This window comes from Euleptes europaea, chromosome 5 (genome assembly GCF_029931775.1).
Source record: "Euleptes europaea isolate rEulEur1 chromosome 5, rEulEur1.hap1, whole genome shotgun sequence".
In the NCBI taxonomy this organism is placed as follows: Eukaryota; Metazoa; Chordata; class Lepidosauria; order Squamata; family Sphaerodactylidae; genus Euleptes; species Euleptes europaea.
The window spans coordinates 5243703-5262791 of NC_079316.1; the positions used below are offsets into that span (position 1 = coordinate 5243703).

Consider the following 19089-nt stretch of genomic DNA (forward strand, 5'->3'; position numbering starts at 1 on the left):
GTACAGAATGGAAATCCATCAACCTTGTGAAGAAATATTTTTGTTAGTCTTTAAGGTGCTACTGGACTCTTGCTCTTTTCTACAACGAAAGCAAAAATCAGTACAGCGATTTATTAGAGGCAAAAGCCAAGAAACAGGGCTGTTTGGAGAGTGTGCATTCAATCCATGCCTCAGTGTGAAGAGCCCAGGACCACTGAAATATGCACAGGAGTCACAAGGAATAAAATCTGCCATAGAGCTAGATTATGGTTGTCATTCATTCCATTAACTCAATGAGTAATTAAACAGTGCCAAGGGATGTAGTAATAGCCACAAGCAGAGAAGATTTTTTTAATACACATGAAGCTACCTTCTACTGAATCAGACCCTTGGTCCATCAAGGTCAGTATTGCCTACTCAGACTGGCAGCTGCTCTCCAGGATCTCAGCTTTGCATCATCTCCCACCTGGTCCTTTTAACTGGGGATGCTGGGCCTTGAACCTGAGACCTTCTGCATGCCAATAGGATGCTCTACCACTGAGCCATGGCCCCTTCCCAAAAAGAGGATTGGACATTGATTAAAAAGGGATTGGACAGATTCATGGAGGAGAGGCCAATCTGTGGTGAGTTTCCAAGCGCAGCTTCTGAGCAGAGAAAGATTACACTGTGTTTCAAATAATCAAGCACAATCCGGAAAATTTGGGTAACATGATTTATTTGGCTAAACCCAAAAGCCAACCCCACTCTCCCTCAGCAGCCCAGGAACTTGCTTTTGGGCACGAAGCTGAAGCATGTAATTCTGATTGAAAAGAGACATGCTCGTGAAAGTAGGAATCTATCGTCCCCAGCCCTAGGGCTTCTGCAAGCTCCAAAGGTATTTATTGATTTACTTCATTTATACCTCACCTTTATGCCCAATGGGAACCCAAAGCAGCTTACATCGGTCTCCTCTGCTCCTAGTCCGACACTCTAACCACTACCCCATGCTGCTAAGGCTCTGTGATGCATTCTGAGAACAGGCAAGAGACCTGGGCTTTTAAGAAGAGTTGGTTTTAATATGCCAACTTTCTCTACCACTTAAGGGAGACTCAAACAGGCTTACAATCACCTTCCCTTCCCCACAACAGACACCCTGTGAGGTAGGTGGGGCTGAGAGAGCTCTTAATAGAACTGCAACTAGCCCGAGGTCACCCAGTTGGCCTCGTGTGTAGGAGTGGGGAAACAAATCCAGTTCACCAGATTAGCCTCCACTGCTCATGTGGAGGAGTGGAGAATCAAACCTGGTTCTCCAGATCAGAGTCCACTGCTCTTAACCACTATACCATGCTGGCTCCTAAAGGAGGGTTTTAAAAAGTGGTTAAAAACAAGAGACCTCTGCATTGCTTGCTCCTGAGTACAGCTGAGCGGATTCCTGAGGTGATGGCTGAATCGCCACAAGAGGCTCTCCCCTCCCTCCATAACATTTCTCAAGGCAAGATGACCCTGTGAAATGAGCCCCCCCCCCGACTTAGTCCTAGGACCATTCAAGTGTGTATAAGTGGAAGGGGAAAACAGGATCTAAAAGCCTGTCTGGAGAGTCAAACAGGCATCCTTCCTTGAGTTACAAAGTCATTCATCTTTGGCTGCTTCCTTCCATGGGCATAGGAATACAGAAATAAAGTCCAGGAGTCTGGAATGCATGGGATATTTATCTTCAAGGTGACAAAGGATGGCCTTCACACCGCAGACAGGATCTCACCTGACAGAACGCTCCTTTCCATGCCCCCCCCCAATCCACTCCATACAGAAAAGCCTGATGTCAGCAGAGATTTTCCCTGCCAGACTAGCTTTCTATGTGCAAGGACTTTCTTTTCATATGGAGCAGCACTCAATCCCTGGCATGGCCTCCTATCTGACCTTTGAAACAATGCAGCCTAACTAGGGGGCCCCAGTGTGGTGACCATAGTGCCTGCTGACACCCTTGAGGGTGCCCCCCAAGTGCTTTTACAAAGTGGGTGGAGCTAGGCTTTTGCTCTATCTCCTCGCTATCACAATTGTCTTCCGTGATATGCCACTACAGCTCCACCTCTTGGTGACCGTGAGTTTCTCCATCTGTGCCATGGATTGCCCTGTGACAGCACCGTGTGTGTGTGTGATTTATGGGGAACCCTTATGGGGTTTTCAAGGCAAGAGACTAGCAGAGGTGGTTTGCCAGTCTGCATTGGGCGCACCTGGCCCTGGAATGCGGGAGTTGCTTTATCTCTTGGCCTTTGAGAGCCCCATCCCATAGCTGGGCATTAGAACCTCAGCTCAGACCATGGAGGGACGGTGCTGAGCACTTTGGCTGACACCCAGGAGTCTACCCGCTGCTGTTGTCAGAATTTCCACAGCTGAAAGGGGCGTGGGCATATCTCTTTATTATTCTCTGTTTATGTTGAAAGCTTATGAAGAATAAAACTGCTTTCCTTCTACCATTGGCGTGTTCATTGCTTTTTGAAATCCCTGGGGGGGAAATAACTGATTGTCTCTTGGCAACTGGAGCTGCTGGGGTTTGGATACATGCAACCTGTGTGTGTTAAGTCACTTCTGACTCATGGTGACCCTATGAATCAATGTCCTCCAAAAATCCCATCTTTAACTGCCTTGCTCAGGTCTTGCAAACTGAGGGCTGAGGCTTCCTTTATAGTCAATCCATCTCCTGTTGGGTCTTCCTCTTTTCCTAGCATGATTGTCTTTTCCAGTGACTCTTGTCTTCTCATAATGTAACCAATACAATAGCCTCCGTTTAGTCATTCCATCAAGGTCATTATTGTCTACTCAGATTGTCAGCAGCTCTCCAGGGTCTCAGGCAGATGTCTTTCACATCACCTACTATCTGGTCCTTTTTAACTAGGGATGCAGGGATTGAACCTGGGACTTTCTCCATGCAAAGCAGATGTTCTACCACTGAGCCATGGCCCCTCCCCATGAAGCTGCCTTCTACTTAACCAGACCCTTGGTCCATCAAGGGAAAGACTGGCTACTTAGACTGGCAGCTGCTCTCCAGGGTCTCATACAGAGGGTCTTTCACATCACCTACTGCCTGGTCCTTTCAACTGGAGATAGCCAGGATTGAACCTGGGACCTTCTGCATGCCAAGCAGAGGCTCTGCCACTGAGGCACAGCTCCTCCCCAACAGATCTTAAGGCTACAAAGAAAGGTCTGAGGCATCCCAAAAGGCAGAGTAAATGCATTCATTTGAGCATAAAGCTACAGAACAGACAGTAAAATCTGAACGTTTATTACAGCCGTTAATAACAAAAGTCAAAAACCCAAGATGTTAATAACAAGATTCAACAACCCAACCCCACCGAGATGGAAAACAGCTGTTCTGTGTAATGTCAGTTCAGACCCTGCAAGCGATACAGCGAACAGGCGGGAGAACTCGCACTGAACGCATGATAAGGACCACGCCGGACCCTCCCCCGGATCTGTCTTACTGGACATCGGGGGGGAGGGAAGACACGGCACAGGTTCAGCGAGATTTTTAACAGTGGGGCTGTCACTCCTCTATCACGAAGAGGAGGTGACAGATCCCTGGTCAGTCAGCACTGAGAACACTGGCACAGAGGCGAGAGTAGACCTGCAGGGACAGCCATGCTACCATCTGAGCAAGAAGGGGGGCCAGGAGATACGGATGCATGCGTGAGCACGCACATGGGTGAGGAGGGGTGAACGGACAATTTAGAAAAGCGTGGATGCATTCTAGCCATAAAGACCCAACAGCAGACACTGGAAAAAGGACCGCGAACTTTTGCCGAAAGCATAAAAACCATGGGAGAAAGACCGCATAGACTGTTTTCGGCGCTCTTTGGTTTGACTGCTGAAGAGCAAGTTCCAAATGGAAGTGGGGCTTCCCAAGGGACCCCCGCAGAGAACTGGATCAGGTATCCCAACTCTGCACAATGAGTGTGATAGATCTGGCCCCGGCTTTTCAAGTGTTGGCGGGAAATACGCCAAAGGAGGCATACCAACCCCTTCGGAGTCTCCCCGATATGGGAATGAGCTGCTTTCCCAGGATGCTTTGCAACAATTCTGCCCACAATCCCCTGCTTAACATCCACAGGCAAATTGAGCAAGCTCCGCCCTTTGGTGTCAGTTTGGGAATGCTCTTTTAACCTCTTCTTTTACCAAAAACACAGAAGGCAGGACATAAAACAAAACAGTATCGTTGGGACACAGTGGGAAATCTATGGGCACTACGCTGATTTCCACAGCCCACCATGCCTTTTTCTCTTGAGGACTGGCAACTTGGTGACCAGGAGGACCCCAAGAGCTTGCAAGGTGCCAAGCCCTGCTCTGGCATCTAGGGAAGCCAAACCGCGTTTCATAACTGCCATTTGATGCTGCCTTTTCCCCTGGGGGGGTTTTATGGTCTGCCCATATTGCTTCTTTCTTTGCCTCCTCCAATCAACGGGTGAAAGAGACGGGCAGGCAAAGAGCTGTGTCTGGGGATCAGCCCCTGTGCGTTGCCGGGCCAACAATTCCCAAACAACTGGAGCAGTTCATTTTACAGCCAGAAGGAGAGGCGTAAAAGGAGAAGGCGTAAAAAAAAAAAGAACACCTTTGCTTTAAAAAAAAAAAGAAGAAGAGCCACGCTTCCCTTCCCCCTCTTCCCCCAGAAACCGACAGGAAAAAAGTGATAAAAGGGGAGAGGAGAAATTGCTGGAAAAGATGACGCCGTGTCCCACTTCCCCCCCTTATTCTGAGATGAAAGGGTCTCCCCCAGAGGGCCCCGCAACACAGCCAGCCTCTGGGCGCTTGCTTCCTGGCACTCCCCGGTGGTCCTCTTTGCCTCTGGAGGTGGGATCCGCCCGTTCCGAATCCGCGACGCTCCCCTCCCTGCTCAGTCCTCCTCGTCCTCGCTGATGTCGTAGGCGACCGTAGACTTATTCCGGGAGAGGCTGGCCGGGGAGGAGGGCGGCGTCCGGGCTGTGAAGGGCCAGCGGAAGGAAGGCGAGGGGGAGCGGTCGTGTGTGGGGCTGCTGCTCGGGCTCTGCTTGGGGCTGATGGCCTGCAGCATGCGGCCCTTGCCCTCCTTCAGCATGTGTTTCTGGAGGGAAGAGAAAGGTTTAAGAAGCCGGCCTGAAGCTTTAAAGCAATGAACACATACATGAACACTTGAGGCTGCCTTATACTGAATCAGACCCTCGGTCCATCAAAGTCAGTACTATCTACTCAGGCTGGCAGTGGGTCTCAGGCAGAGGTCTTTCATATCAACTACTTGCCTAGTCCCTTTAACTGGAGATGCCAGGGATTGAATCTGGGACCTTCTGCATGCCAAGCAGATGCTCTGCCACTGAGCCACAACCCTTCCCAGAAACCTGTTCTGACAGGTTTCGATTTTGGGACTTAAAGATGACAAAATTATGATTCCTACCTTTCCTACTTCTCTGGATTATATCCTGGTTACTAAAAGGGAAACCCCCCCCCCCCGTTCAGAGGCAGTCATCCCAGTGCCAGGAGGCAACATCAGGGGAAGGCCTCAGCCTCTATGCTCCGTTTGGCCATGGAACTGTTTTGCCATGGTGTGAGACAAGATGATAGACTAGATGGGCCATCATTGTTCTGATCCAGCAGGGCTGATGTTTTAATGAAGGCCTCAGCCTCAATGCCCTGTTGCAGTCCTCCAGATGAACTGGTTGGCTGCTGTGTGAGACAAAGATGCTGGACCAGATGGACCACCGGTCTGACGCAGCAGGGCTCTTCTTCTGATGTTCTTGTTTGGGTAAGTCTTGGATCTTATCCCAAAAACGGATGCACTCACAGAATTTATGTGGATAAACAGTGAGGGAGATGCTGCAGGGTCCTTTCAAAAAATTTAGTGCCTATTTATTCATTTCATGAATTCCCATTACAGCAGGGACAAAAATTCTTCCAGATCCTTTTTGTACATTTGATATGGGTAAACGTGTTGCCGCTTGTCTAAACTCAATTTTAAAAAATGAAGCAACCCCTCAGAATTCTTGGGAATCCACATGCCTTGAACCATTACAGACCCCTGGAGAGGCAGTGCAGGTCATTGGCTAGAGTACTGGGCTAGAAGTTCCAAGTCCCCACTCAGCTACAAAGTTATGGGATCAATCACTTTTTCTCAGACTAGCCTATTGATGCCGATAAGAACATAGGGAGAGCCCTGCTGGATCAGACCAGTGAGGGTCCATCTAGTCCAGCATCCTGTCTCACACAGTGGCCAACCAGTTCCTCTGGGGTTCCAACAACAGGGCATAGAAGCCGAGGCCTTCATGAGAACATCAGAAGAGCCCTGCCGGATCAGACCAGTGAGGGTCCACCTAGTCCAGCATCCTGCCTCACACAGTGGCAAACCAGTTCCTCTGGGGGTCCAACAACAGGGCACAGAGGCCAAGGCCTTCAGTAGAAGATCAGAAGAGCCCTGCTGGATCAGACCAGTGGTCCATCTAGTCCAGCATCCTATCCCTCAACCCTCAACCCTGAGAACTCCCATTTTTGTTATGGCATGGGATGGAGAAAGTGGACAGGAAGAACTCCCCCCCCCCCAATAATAGTAGATCTTGTCGGTCCCCAATGAAGTTATGAGCTCTGGGACCTGACCACATGAAGGTCCTGCGTGGAACCTGCCGCAAAGCACAATACAAAGGACGAGGGTGCCTCCAAGCCTGAGGGTGAGGCAGAGTTAGGATGGATGGGGTTTTGTGGCTCATTACCAGCGCTCCTTCGGGGCCAAACATCTCCAGGAAGTTGCCGATGAACTCGCGGGATTTCTCCTCCCATTTCTGGATGAGGTCAATGCTTTTCTCCTCCACTTTCTGGACAAACTCCTTGGACTTTTCTTCCACGTCCTTCACTCTCTTCTTCACCTTATCAACACGCTCTTGCAAATGGTACTTCTTCTCCTGGAAAAAAAATAGGGAATTTGGGTAGGTAGTGATGCCGGAAGCCCACAAGGCCAGGATGGCATGCACTCTCCCCCATAAGGCAAGTTCAAATTCAGTGTAGAAAAAAACACTCAAAATTGTTACCAAAAACAGATTGCATCAATGAAATGTCTTCGTTCTGACAGCAAGATCTGGATTTCTCAAAGTCTGGCATCTTGTGCAAAAGAAAAATGGCAAGAAGAGCCGTGTCTAAAGGGCACAGAGCTGGCCTGGAATATCGGCAGCTCTTCCCTACTGCCCTCTTTGTTTCCTGACAATGGACAGGAGCTGAGTTCTACATTCAAAAGACTTTCTAGGGGAAAAATGGAACCACAGCTCACATGAACCACTTCCTTTATCTGATGCAGAGATCCTGGGTGTACCAGGGTCTGTTCCCTCTGCTTGTTTTTTAAAACAAGTCTCACAAGGGTATAGGACTGTTTCAGAGGATAGCCATGTTGGTCTGCAACACAACAGCCAGATTCAAGTCCAGTAGTACTGTAGAGACCAACAAGATGTTGGGGACATGAGCTTTCGAGAGTCGAAGCTCCCTTCATCAGAATCCAGGACTGTATCAGACAATAGCAGAGACATTCAGGCAGGGCCTGGGGGAATGTCTGAGGCCAGGAAAAAAGGCTGAGTGTGACTTCCAGTGGTCAAGGGATGGAACTTCCATGCTCTGCTTCTTAGCATTTCCTGTATTTAGCAGAAAATTAGATATCTATTTTGCATCTGCACCTGAAGACACAGAATTTGGGTATGCAATGCAGATGGATGCAGAGCGTGTATAGCTCAGTATGGCAATTACAACAGTAAATAATCATTCTAATCGCTACTTAGCTGTGAAGCTCACTGGATGACGTTGGGGCAGTTAATGCCTCTAAGCCCTGACCTGGCTGGCCCAGGCTCGCCTGATCTCAACAGATCTTGGAAGTTAAGCAGGGTCAGCCCTGGTTAGTACGTGTATGGGGGACCAGCAAGGAAGTCCAGTGCTGCTAAGCAGAGGCAGGCCATGGCAAACCATCTCTGTTGTGGTGAGACTAAAATGAAGAGAACCCTATAAATGCTGCCCTGAGCTTCTTGGAGGATAAAAAAAAAGTTAGACAAATGAAAGCAAGAGTAAGGCAAGAGGCCAGCATCTCTTTGAACCAGTTGGTCAACAGAAGTAACCGCATGACAGAAAGAAGCAGGGGGATCACCCCTGGACTCACGTTGATGAAGCTGACATTGAGCTCTTTGGCTGTATAACCTCTCTGTAGATTCCGCCGCGCATAGACATCATAGTCACGGACGATGCGGGTGATGATATCTGATGTGGAAATCCCTTCGGTCCTCTGAGTTGGTGCAAACATTCCTACAATGGTGTGAGAGAGAGAACATGAGAATACAGCTGAGCTACAAGTTCGTCAAAAAGGCCCTGTCCTGGGTGGCCCAGACTAGCCCAATCTCATCAGATCTTGAAAGGGTCAGCCCTGGGCTCTACTGGGATATGAGATATGACCCCACCAAGGAAGTCCAGGGTTACTTTGCAAAGGCAGGCAATGGCAAACCACCTCTGTCTGTCTCTTGCCTTGAAAGTCCTACGGGGTCGCCATAACCGCATTTTCAACCATCATGTTTGTCAAAAAAGCAAAGAGTAGAGCAATGGCTTACAGCATGGAAAGACTCTTATGAAGCTTCCTTATACTGAATCAGAACCTTGTCCATCAAAGTCAGTATTGTCTACTCAGACCAGCAGCAGCTCTCCAGGGTCTCAGGCAGGGGTCTTTCACATCACCTACTTGCCCAGTCCCTTTAACTGGAGATGCCGAGGATTGAACCTGGGACCTTCTGCATGCCAAGCAGAGGCTCTACCACTAAGCCACAGCCTCCTCTCCTCCCTCCCTGAAGAAGGACTTGTTATGCAAAGGCTTGGGAGAGGGAAAGAATGAAGACAACCAAGCCCTGAACTTCCACGGCAATTACTCCTCAAAACCTTCGACCTGCCATCAGAAATTTCTTCACGTTGGAGGATCCAGCTTTAAAAAAAAGAAGGGCAAAGAAAGATTCTTTGGCACCTTAATGACTAACGGGCTTTACTAAAGCAGAAGGTTCTATGGGCCACAGCAGACTTCATCAGCTGCCTTAAGGGTTATCCTTCAGGGCAGAGAAATATGTGCAAGATGGGGCCCCCCACAGAGAAATCTGCACGTGTGTGTGATTAACAACTGAAAATCCCCTTTCCTCTGAGTCCAACCCTCCCTCTACAGCACTATTTATAAACATTTATACCCCACTTTCTCTCCTGAAACTCAGGGTAGCTAACCCGGTTCTCCAGATTAGAGCCTACTGCTCTTAAACCACTACACCATGCTGGTTCAAGAGAAATTCACAAGCCGGGCCTGAGCCTGGTTACTCTTCCTACCACTGCCACAGACTCACCGGCTTCCTTTATGTGCTTATAGACATCATCGCTCCCAGCAGAGGAATACGGGATGTCGTCATGGGCAACAAAGTCAATCTGCAGGTTGTACAACAGAAGCCGTCAGAACCCCGCACGTCTTCCTTTGGGGTCAGTCAAAGGATGCAAGGGATGCCCAACCCCAACCCCGGTCTCCTCTACCCTGTGTTCAGCCAAGAACTCCGGCGTGAGTGTCCACGGGGCGTTCCGCACCACCTCGTCCACGTAGCGGCAGTGCTGCACAGCGTCATAGCGCTCAGCCTCATTCATCACCGTGAAGCCCTTGAAGTTGTGGGTCAGCTCGTCGCTGCAGACTGCAGGAGTAGAAAACAACAGGCATGAACAAAGTGGGCAAGAGGCATTGTTTGCTGGCAAAGGGTCCCAATCTCAGACCCCTTGGAAAGGCAACCTTGGGCTTTGGGGGCATTATTACGCCCCAACCACACGGGCTCCTGCATTTCTGGCAACATCGACCTGAAGCCAGCATGATGTAGTGGTTAAGAGCAGTGGTTTGGAGTGGTGGACTTTAATTTGGAGAACCGAGTTTGATTCTCCACTCCTCCACATAAGTGGCAGACTCTGAACCATTCCTTTCCCCACACATGAAGCCAGCTAGGTAACCTTAGGCTAGACACAGTTCTCTTATATCTCTCTCAGCCTCACCTACCTCACAGGGTGTCTGTTGTGGGGAGGGGAAGGGAAGGTGATTGTAAACCGGTTTGATTCTCCCTTAAGTGATAGAGAAAGTCAGCATATAAAAACCAATTCTTATTCTCTTAAACAATGCTGCCAGTTCTCACCGCTGTACCTTAGAAGAAGAGTTGGTTTTTATATGCCGACTTTTACCACTTAAGAGAGAATCAAACTGGCTTTCAATCACCTTCCCTTTCCCTCCACACAAAGTCCAAGGTCACCCAGCTGGCCTTACGTGTAGGACTGGGGAAACCAACCTGGATCACCAGATTAGCATCCGCCACTCATGTGGAGGAGTGGGGAATCAAATCTGGTTCTCCAGATTAGAATCCACCAAACCACCACTCTTAACCACTACACCACACTGGAATGGGGAGAGGCCGTGGCTCAGTGGAAGAATCATAGAAGCAAAGAGTTGGAAGGGACCACCAGGGTCAAGAGCATCTGCTTGGCATGCAGAAGGTCCCAGATGCAATCCCCAACATGTCTCCTCCACAAAACACCTTTGCATGCCTCACTGCATTGACTCTCAACCCTTCCCACCAACTCTCAACAACTTTAATCTCCTTGGGGCAGGGCCCCTTGCTTATATTACTACACAAAATGCCATGCCCCTCCAATGGCTTTCTAAATAACCCATATTTTTAGATTATTTTCATGAAAGCGCTCATGTGAAAGCTCAAGAGAGAAACCCTGTACAGCAATGTGCGACTCCCTTTTTTTGTTGTTAAAAAGTTAGGTTGTAAGACTGCGGCACAAAAATAAAAGGCAGATAAAAACAGACCCACTTTTTAAAAAAAAGTTAGATTGTAAGATTGTGACACACAAATGAAAATAGACAAAATAAAAATATACCAATTTTTTAAAAGTTAGGTTGTAAGACTGAGGCACAAATAAAAAAAGACTTCCTTGGCACCTGGCCATCTTTCATGCCAGGTGGCAGCAAAGCAAAAGGCTAGGGAGGGTGTGGTGTAGTGGTTAAAGTGTTGGACTAGGGTTTGAGAGGCCCAGATTCAAATTCCACCACTGCCACAGAAACGTGCTGGGTGACCCTGGTCCTGTTACATACTCTCAGCCTATGACTTGGATCTGGAAGACCCAGGTTTGAATGCGCCCACTTTGCCATGGAAGCATGCTGGGTGACCTTCGGCTAATCGCACATTCTCTCAGCCTAACCTATCTCACGGGGATGTTGTGAGGATAAAATGGAGGACAGGAGAAAATTTAAAGGTGCTTTGGATCCCCAGTGGGGAAAAAGGTGGGATATAAACAAAGTAAATAACTGAAAAGCATAAATAAATTCATTAAAGGAATTATGCGCAGCACCAAGTAGGTGGCTTCTCTTTTCCCCATCTGCTGTATCTACCTGCCATCCATCAATTTCACAGCAGGCCAAGCTGAGTTCTAAGATCATCATTGAGCAAAAACCTCTGCCAGTTTCCCTTCATAACATATGTGGCTCCTCCAGCCAGGCAAATCCCTCCCCCCTCGCCCTCCAAAGTGAACAGAATGTTTCCTTACCTCCTACAATGAGGTATGTGTTTGGGAAGAGGTTTTTTGCTTGCATCAAAGCCCGGGCATGTCCAGAGTGGAAAAGATCGAATATCCCATCGGCGTAAACCCTGATCGGCCTGTCCACTAGAGGAGGAACAAGAAAAACAAACCTAAGTTCATGAATAAGGAACCTGGCCGACCCCAGGGAGTTGGTTCTGAGTCCATGCAACACACACCGATCCTTGGCCCAAACAGATTTATAGAGGATAGGTCTATCAGTGGCTGCTAGCCATTGTGACTAAAGGGAGCCTCCACGTTCCAAGGCAGTGAACCCTTGAATCCCAGTGCCAGGAGAACATCAGGGGAAGGCCTCAGCCTCTATGCCCTGTTTGTTGGCCCTCCAGAGGAAATGGTTGGCCATGGTGTGAGACGAGATGCTGGATTAGATGGGCCTCTGGTCTAATCCAGCAGGGCTCTTCTTATGTTCCAATAAAGGCCTGGGCCTCTGGGCCCTGTTGTTGGACCTCCAGAGGAACTGGTCAGCCACTGTGTGGGACAGGATGCTGGACTAGATGGACCCTCACTGGTCTGATCCAGCAGGGCTATTCTTATGTTCTTATGAAGGCCTCAGCCTCTATGTCCTGTTGTTGAACTGGCTGGCCACTGTGAGATGGGATGCTGGACTAGATGGACCCTCACTGGTCTGATCCAGCTGGGCTCTTCTTCTGATGTGCGGCCAGTCCCCTTCAGACTAAACTGGAGAAGCTCATATCCATGAAGGAGTCTTCAGAATTGGGGCTTTCAGTGGAACTGGCAACATGAAGGACATCAGGCAACAAAACTGGCCACCATCTTCTGCCTCTGATCCAGTGAGATTGTTTCAGAGGGAAGCCATGTTGGCCTGTGGTAGAATAACTAGAGTCTAGTCCAGTAGTATCTTAGGGAGCCCTGACCTTCGTAGCCCCAGGCTAGCCTGATCTTGTCAGATCTCAGAAGCTAAGCGGGGTCAGCCTTGGACAGGCAACCTCCAAGGAATACCAGGTTCATGACGCAGAGGTAGGCAATGGAAAAACCACCTCCAAACGTCTCTTGTCTTGAAAATCCTACCGGGCTGCTATTCAGCTGTGAGTTGATGGCAAAATCACACACACGGAGCACTTAGAGACCAACACGACTTTCAGGGCGTAAGCTTTCGAGACTCAAAGCTCCCTTCAGCAAGTTCCCAGTGATCCAGTGAGGGAAGTGCAGGGAGACGAGGCACACCGGAGCCAAAGACTGCTCTTCGGTCCTGATAAAAGCATCAAGATCACTCTCGCTTGGACAGTTCGGGGATCTGAGCTTGCCAGCTTTGACTTGCCCCTGACTGCCAGAAACCTGGGCTGGTGCTTCTCCAATGAAGCATCAAATGGTACCAAGCAACTATAATATTCTGCACCATTATGAAACAATGCTGGACTTCCCCTCCGATGACTACACTGCTATTAACAGACAGGAGATTAAGGGGATTTTGCATTTCATTGTGAAAGTGGGGTGTAGAATGAGGGCGAGGCTGAGTCAGCCTAAGGAATCCCTGGCAAATCTTTTCTTACATTTCCAGACCTTTACTGATTAAAAAGGGCACATCTTTGCAGCAGAAAAGAAGGGGAAACGTCCACACTATTCTTTCACAGCTCTAGGCAAAACAGAGGAAACCAGAACCCGATTTTAAAAGGGTGGCCCTGCTTCTGAAGAGACTAAAGATGCAAAAACAATCGATAAGTAATTTATTATGGTCAGGGTGGTGGGAAGTGTTGTCAAATCAAGCCAACTTATGGTGACCCCTGGTGGGGTTTTCAAGGCAGGAGACGTTCAGAGGTGGTTTGCCATTGCCTGCCTCCGTGTAATGACTTTGGATTTCCTTGGTGGTCTCCCATCCAAGTACTAATCAGAGCTGACCCTGCTTAACTTCCGAGATATGACAAGATTGGGCTAGCCTGGGCCATCCAGGTCAGGGCGTGGACCAAAAAGCAAAAACATCCCAAGCACTGTGGGCCAGCTCTGAAACATGTTAATTTTTGTGTACATGCTGCCATTTTGTGATTGGCTTCACCCACCGAGCCACCATTAATAAATAAAACAAATTTTGAGACTGGTGGCTTCCATGGTATTTAAAAACAACAACAACAACAAAGCAGTTTCCAAAAACATACCGGTAATATCTGTTCTGCTTTTTCCTGATGCACATGGAGCTGTCAAGCAGTATGGCAAACAGCGGAAGGGGGGGCACGGTGCCTGCTACAGTGCTCAGCTCTCTGTGGGCTCCAGCCTGGCTCCCCCTCCCACGTGGCCGGCTGCAGGAGGTGCTTTGGCAACTGTCGTAGCTCTGGACTCATTTAAATGTGACTTACTGAGGCAAAAGGACTCACCCGTGGGGCACTGCCCTCCCAGGGCATCTCACTGAAACTGGGCTGCAGCCCGTGCAAAGGAGCCAAGCGCTATACAGAACTACTCTGAGTGGGGGCAGCCTGGTTTCAACAAGATGGTGTAGGAGTACCACAGGTTGGGTTGCCAAATTCCAGGTGGGGCCTGGAGATATCCGGGAATTGTTATTGACGTCTAGCCAATAGGGATCAGTTCCACTCGGGAAAATGCCTGTTTTGGAGGGTGGACTCTGTAGCATTATATCTTGCTGTGGTCCCTCCCCTGCCCAGGTGCCCCCAACAAAACAAAACAATTCCAGGAATTTTCCAACCTGGAGTTAGCAACCCTATCTGCCATGTTAGAAAGTTGTCCTCTTTCTTAGTACTAGAAAAGAGCAAGAGAAGAAGTGAGCTGTGGCTCACAAAAGCTCATACCCTGCCAGAAATTTTGTTAGTCTTTAAGGTGCTACTGGACTCTTGCTCTTTTCTACTGCTAGTGACAGACTAACACGGCTACGCATCGTGATCTATCTCCTTCTTAGTACGGTGGCCAACCTCCACACGGAGTCTGGAGATCACCTGGAATTGCAACTGATCTCTAGACAACAGGGATCAGTTCCCCAGGAGAAAATGGTTGCTCTGGAGGGTGGACTCAATGGCATTAAACCCTGCTGTGGTCCTTCCCCAAACCCTCCCCTCTCCAGGCTCCGCCCCCAAATGTCTAGGAACTTCCCACCCTCAAGTTGGCAACCCTACCGACAGGTGAGCTCTTTTGCCTTGATCAGGGTCAAGTTTATCTAACAGCCGGTGAAGGGCAGGAAGGGTTCAGAGAGAAAGACGCCCACCGCTTACGCCAGCGAGGTTCCCATAAGAACTACTCACACGGGGTCCCTCGCAAGGCCTCCTCGTATGTGACCCGGCTATATGGCTTGCTGTAATCCACTTTAAGCTCATCAGAAAATGGAGCCGGCTCCCGAAGACCCTACGTTAACAAAGTAAAAAACGTCAGCCCAAGCCAAGGGAAGAGGCATCTGCAGGGACAAAACAGTTTACTGGGACCTAGAAAGGGAAGCAAAAGTTGTCTAGTAAGATGCTGTGGGGTGAGGTGGAATTCTCTGAATAAATCAATGGGCTAAAGCGTATTTCAGTCAGTCAGCACCCCCCCACTCTGTGAGCTGTTTATTTTATTTACTCTACTTAAATCCCATCTTTCTCCTCAATGGGGACCCCAAAACAACTTCAATCATTCTCCTTATCCTCACAACAACCCTGTAAGGTAGGTTAGGCTGAGAGTGTGTGACTGGCCCAAGGTCACCCAGCAAGCTTCCATGGCAGAGAGAGGATTCAAACCTGGGTCTCCCAGAGCCTAGCCCAACAGTCTAAACACTATATAATGCTGGCTCTCTGGGGGAAGGAGGCCACGAGCGAAACCTGCATAAGCTCCCAGGATCAGCCTGTGACGTGGCCTTATTCAAAGATCTCAGGCAGGTGAAAAAACTTTCTGTCTGAGATCTTGGCGAACCCCTGCCAGTTGTGGCGGTCTGACTCACTAAAAGGCAACTTCAGAAAAAAATGTGACCCAGTTGCTCTTATTATGAAATCTGGGTCCTCATTCCAAGCCAAGGGAAGAAGAGTTGGTCTTTATACCCTGCTTGTCTCTACCTTTAAGTGGCTTACAATCACCTTCCCTTCCCCTCCTCACGACAGACACCCTGTGAGGTAGGTGGGGCTGAGAGTCAGCATGGTGTAGTGGTTAAGACCGGTGGTTTGGAGCGGTGTTTGATCTGGAGAATCAGGTTCGATTCCCCACTCTTCCATATGAAAGGTGAAGGCTAATCTGGTGAACTGGATTTGTTTCCCGACCCCTACACACGAAGCCAGCTGGGTGACCTTGGGCTAGTCACACTCTCTCAGCCCCACCTACCTCGCAGGATGTCTATTGTGGGGAGGGGAAGGGAAGGTGATTGTAAGCCGGTTTGAGTCTCCCTTAAGTGGTACAGAAAGTCGGCATATAAAAACCAACTCTTCTTCTTCTGAGACAGTTGGGAGAGAGCTGATAGAGAAAAAATACAACCAACACTGTGGTGGCAGCTGCCACTGAAACAATGTTATTTTAATCTGCATAGCCAGTCAGGTCTCCAATGGCCCATCAGAAGCCCTTCTGGGCAGTAGCCCCACCCAGCCCTACCCAGTTTCTAAAAAGTGTCAGGGGCCCCCACAGTGCCCACAGGCACTATGCTGGGGATCCCTGGTGTAAGGAGCTGAAGAAATTATCCTTAACGCCACTTAGACCAAACAATGAACATGAGTCAGCAGTGTGATGCGGTAACAAAAAAGGCAAATGCGGTCTTGGGCTGCATCAACAGAAGTATAGTGTCCAGATCATGTGAAGTGATGGCATCACTTTACTCTGCTCTGGTTAGACCCCACCTAGAGTATTGTGTTCGGTTTTGGGCACCGCAATTTAAGAAAGATGTAGACAAGCTGGAACGTGTCCAGAGGAGGGCAACAAAGATGGTGAGGGGTCTGGAGACCAAGTCCTATGAGGAAAGGTTGAAGGAGCTGGGTATGTTTAGCCTGGAGAGGAGAAGACTGAGGGGTGATATGATAACCATCTTCAAGTACTTGAAGGGCTGTCATATAGAGGATGGTGCCGAGAAATGCTGATTCTATGACCTTAGGCAGATGATGAGAGGGAAGGCATCTTGGGCATCTTCTGGGCATGGAGTAGGGGTCACTGGGGGTTTGGGGGGGGTAGTTGTGAATGTCCTGCATTGTGAATTTCCTGGTGGTCCCTTCCAACTCTATGATTCCTTCACTTGCTGTTCAGTTCCTGTGTCCAGTGATCAAAGGCAAACAACTTCTGAAACTAGGAGTCTCTTGTTATTTATGTGTTTAGGGTTATCACTGCTAGCAATAGACCAGAGTGTTCACATAGCATATTTCCCAAGGGTGGAAAGCACCCATCTAACTGCAATAATGTCAACAACAGTCCTGTGAGGTGGGCCTCCATTCTCACTCCTATGTTACAGAACTGGGGGGGGGGGGTGCGCCAATGCACTCACACATGAAGCTGCCTTCTACTGAATCAGACCCTTGGGGTCCATCCAAGTCAGTACTGTCTACTCTGACTGGCAGCATCTCTCCAGCGTCTCAGGACCTACTGCCTGGTCCTTTTAACTGCAGGTGCCGGGGATTGAACCCGGGATCTTCTGCGTGCCGAGCAAATGCTCTACCACTGAGCCACTGCCCCTCCTTCTTACCAAAGGCCTTGCAATGATTTCATAGTGGATAAAGGATCTGAGTCAGGAGCTACCCAACTCACAGATCATTCCCTAAACTGCTGACTTTGTGTGGGCTTCCCTTATTATGACTGCAGATAAGACTCTCTTGTCTTCTGCATATCCATCCAGGCCTTTTAGCAACCACTTCGGCACCTCACATGCTGTGGCAATGAGTTCCAAAGACTGAACTGACAATGAGAACTTTTTCTCCCTCTTCCCAAGTACTTGAACTCAAGGGTATCCAATGAAGCTGATGGGCAGTAGATTCAGGACGGACAAAAGGAAATACGTTTTACTCAACAAGTAATTGAATTGTGGAACCGGTGGCCAGTAGAGGAACTCATGGTCATGAGCATGGATAGCTTTAAAAAGGGATTAGACAGATTCATGGAGAAAATGTCCATCAGTGGCTACTAGTCCCTGTGATTAAAGGAGACCTCCCCGTTCAGAGCCAGTCAAACTCTGAATCCCACTGTCAGAAGGCAACATCAGGGGAAGGCCTCGGCCTCTATACTCTCCTGTTGGCCCTCCAGAGGAACTGGTGGGCCACTGCGTGAGTGAGGATCCTGGACTGGATGGACCCTCACTGGTTTGATCCAGCAGGGCTCTTCTGATGTTCTCTTCTTCGGGCCTTAGCATCTATGGCCTGTTTGTTTGGCCTTCCAGAGGGACTGGCAGGCCACTGTGTGAGACAGGATGCTGGACTGGATGGACCCTCATAAGCCTGATCCAGAAGGGCTCTTCTGATGTTCTTATGAAGGCCTCGGGCCCCAATGCCCTGTGATTGGACCTCCAGAGGAACTGGTTGGCCTGTGTGTGAAACAGGATGCCAGACTAGATGGACCACTGGTCTGATCCAACAGGGTCCTGATGTCCTTATTATACACTGTGTGAACTGATGCCTTGGTTGATCTGTACTGAACCGGCGAGCTCCGTGCCAGTTTTGAATTGGAAGAGCAAACCCTCCCATCCACCTTTCTCCTAAGCTCATCCAAAGCCTTTCTTCACCCTCTCTCCTTGAGCATCCCAGCTGCCCTTCTCTGGGTCTGCTCATCCGTGCCAAGTGCAAAGCAAGCTGATCGAGAAACGTCAGTGTTGATTCCCCCCCTCACACTCCCTCCAGACCCGGCTTACCAAACAGTTCCGGGGCATCTTGGTAGGAATGCCATCAGTCTCAGTGGCCCCGTTGGGTCCGACCCCCTCTTTCCTTCTCTTCCTGGAATTCAGCCTGGCTGAGCCCAGAGGCTCCATCCCAAGAATCGCGTCCTGCAGCTCAGCTGGAAAGACCTGCTGGAACAAAGGCATTGCCTTTGAACTCTCGGGGGAGGGGGGGAGAAATCAGCTGGGAAAGAGCTCCACGCTCAGGAGACCTGGTGCAAACTGGGACTGGCCGTAGCCACCACGCCTGCTAGTGACAGAGCCCACGATGGATACAGCTGGCTGAGACGCTTTCTCAAGCAGTCTTATCTGCTGCAGTGCAATAAGGCCAGTTGGCAGTAAGGAAAATCTTTCTCCAATGACCCAGCCGGAATGTTGGAATCCGGACAGAAGTTTGCAACAGACAGCAGGGGCTTATTTTAGTTCTCAGTTTCAGGCAGCAGGCCAAAGATCCAGAACACCCGTCCCACGGCAAATTAGGCATGGCAGTTTTCAAGTCAGCATTTCTGCAGCACTGGTATAGCTGGAAGTTTATTTTTTATATTTGCTCCATTTATACCCCAACTTTCTCCCCAATGGGGAACCAAGGTGGCTTACATAATTCTCCTCCCCCACATTTTATCCTCACAACAACCCTGTGAGTTAGGTTAGGCTGTGTGACTGGCCCAAGGTCACCCAGCCAGCTTCCCTGGCAGAGTGGGGATTCGAACCTGGGTCTCTCAGGTCTT

At 49.3% G+C, this 19089-nt stretch overlaps 1 protein-coding gene across 2 annotated transcripts; it reads right to left on the reverse strand.

Annotated features, from left to right (window-relative positions):
* Positions 1 to 4806: 4806 nt before the first annotated feature.
* Positions 4807 to 18481, reverse strand: PCYT1A (phosphate cytidylyltransferase 1A, choline). Of its 2 annotated transcripts, XM_056849732.1 has the most exons (8): positions 18338 to 18481; positions 14802 to 14901; positions 11548 to 11664; positions 9496 to 9647; positions 9315 to 9393; positions 8105 to 8247; positions 6684 to 6872; positions 4807 to 5050 (listed from the first exon to the last, which is right to left on the reverse strand). In XM_056849732.1, exons 1-8 carry the CDS (start codon positions 18452 to 18454, stop codon positions 4844 to 4846), a joined length of 1104 nt encoding a protein of 367 aa, XP_056705710.1. In that variant the 5' UTR covers positions 18455 to 18481; the 3' UTR covers positions 4807 to 4843. The 2 variants fall into 2 exon arrangements, with proteins under 2 accessions (XP_056705710.1, XP_056705711.1); XM_056849733.1 differs by lacking the exon at positions 6684 to 6872.
* Positions 18482 to 19089: the final 608 nt, after the last annotated feature.

Excerpts from the sequence above, each read along its gene's own strand:
- PCYT1A (XM_056849732.1), bottom strand. The coding sequence starts at position 18,454 with ATGGAGCCTCTGGGCTCAGCCAGGCTGAATTCCAGGAAGAGAAGGAAA. Across the intron at positions 9,394-9,495 it reads AGTTCTTGGCTGAACACAGG|ATTGACTTTGTTGCCCATGA; the intron begins GTAGAGGAGACC and ends TACAACCTGCAG. Across the intron at positions 5,051-6,683 it reads TTGGCCCCGAAGGAGCGCTG|AAACACATGCTGAAGGAGGG; the intron begins GTAATGAGCCAC and ends TCTTCCCTCCAG.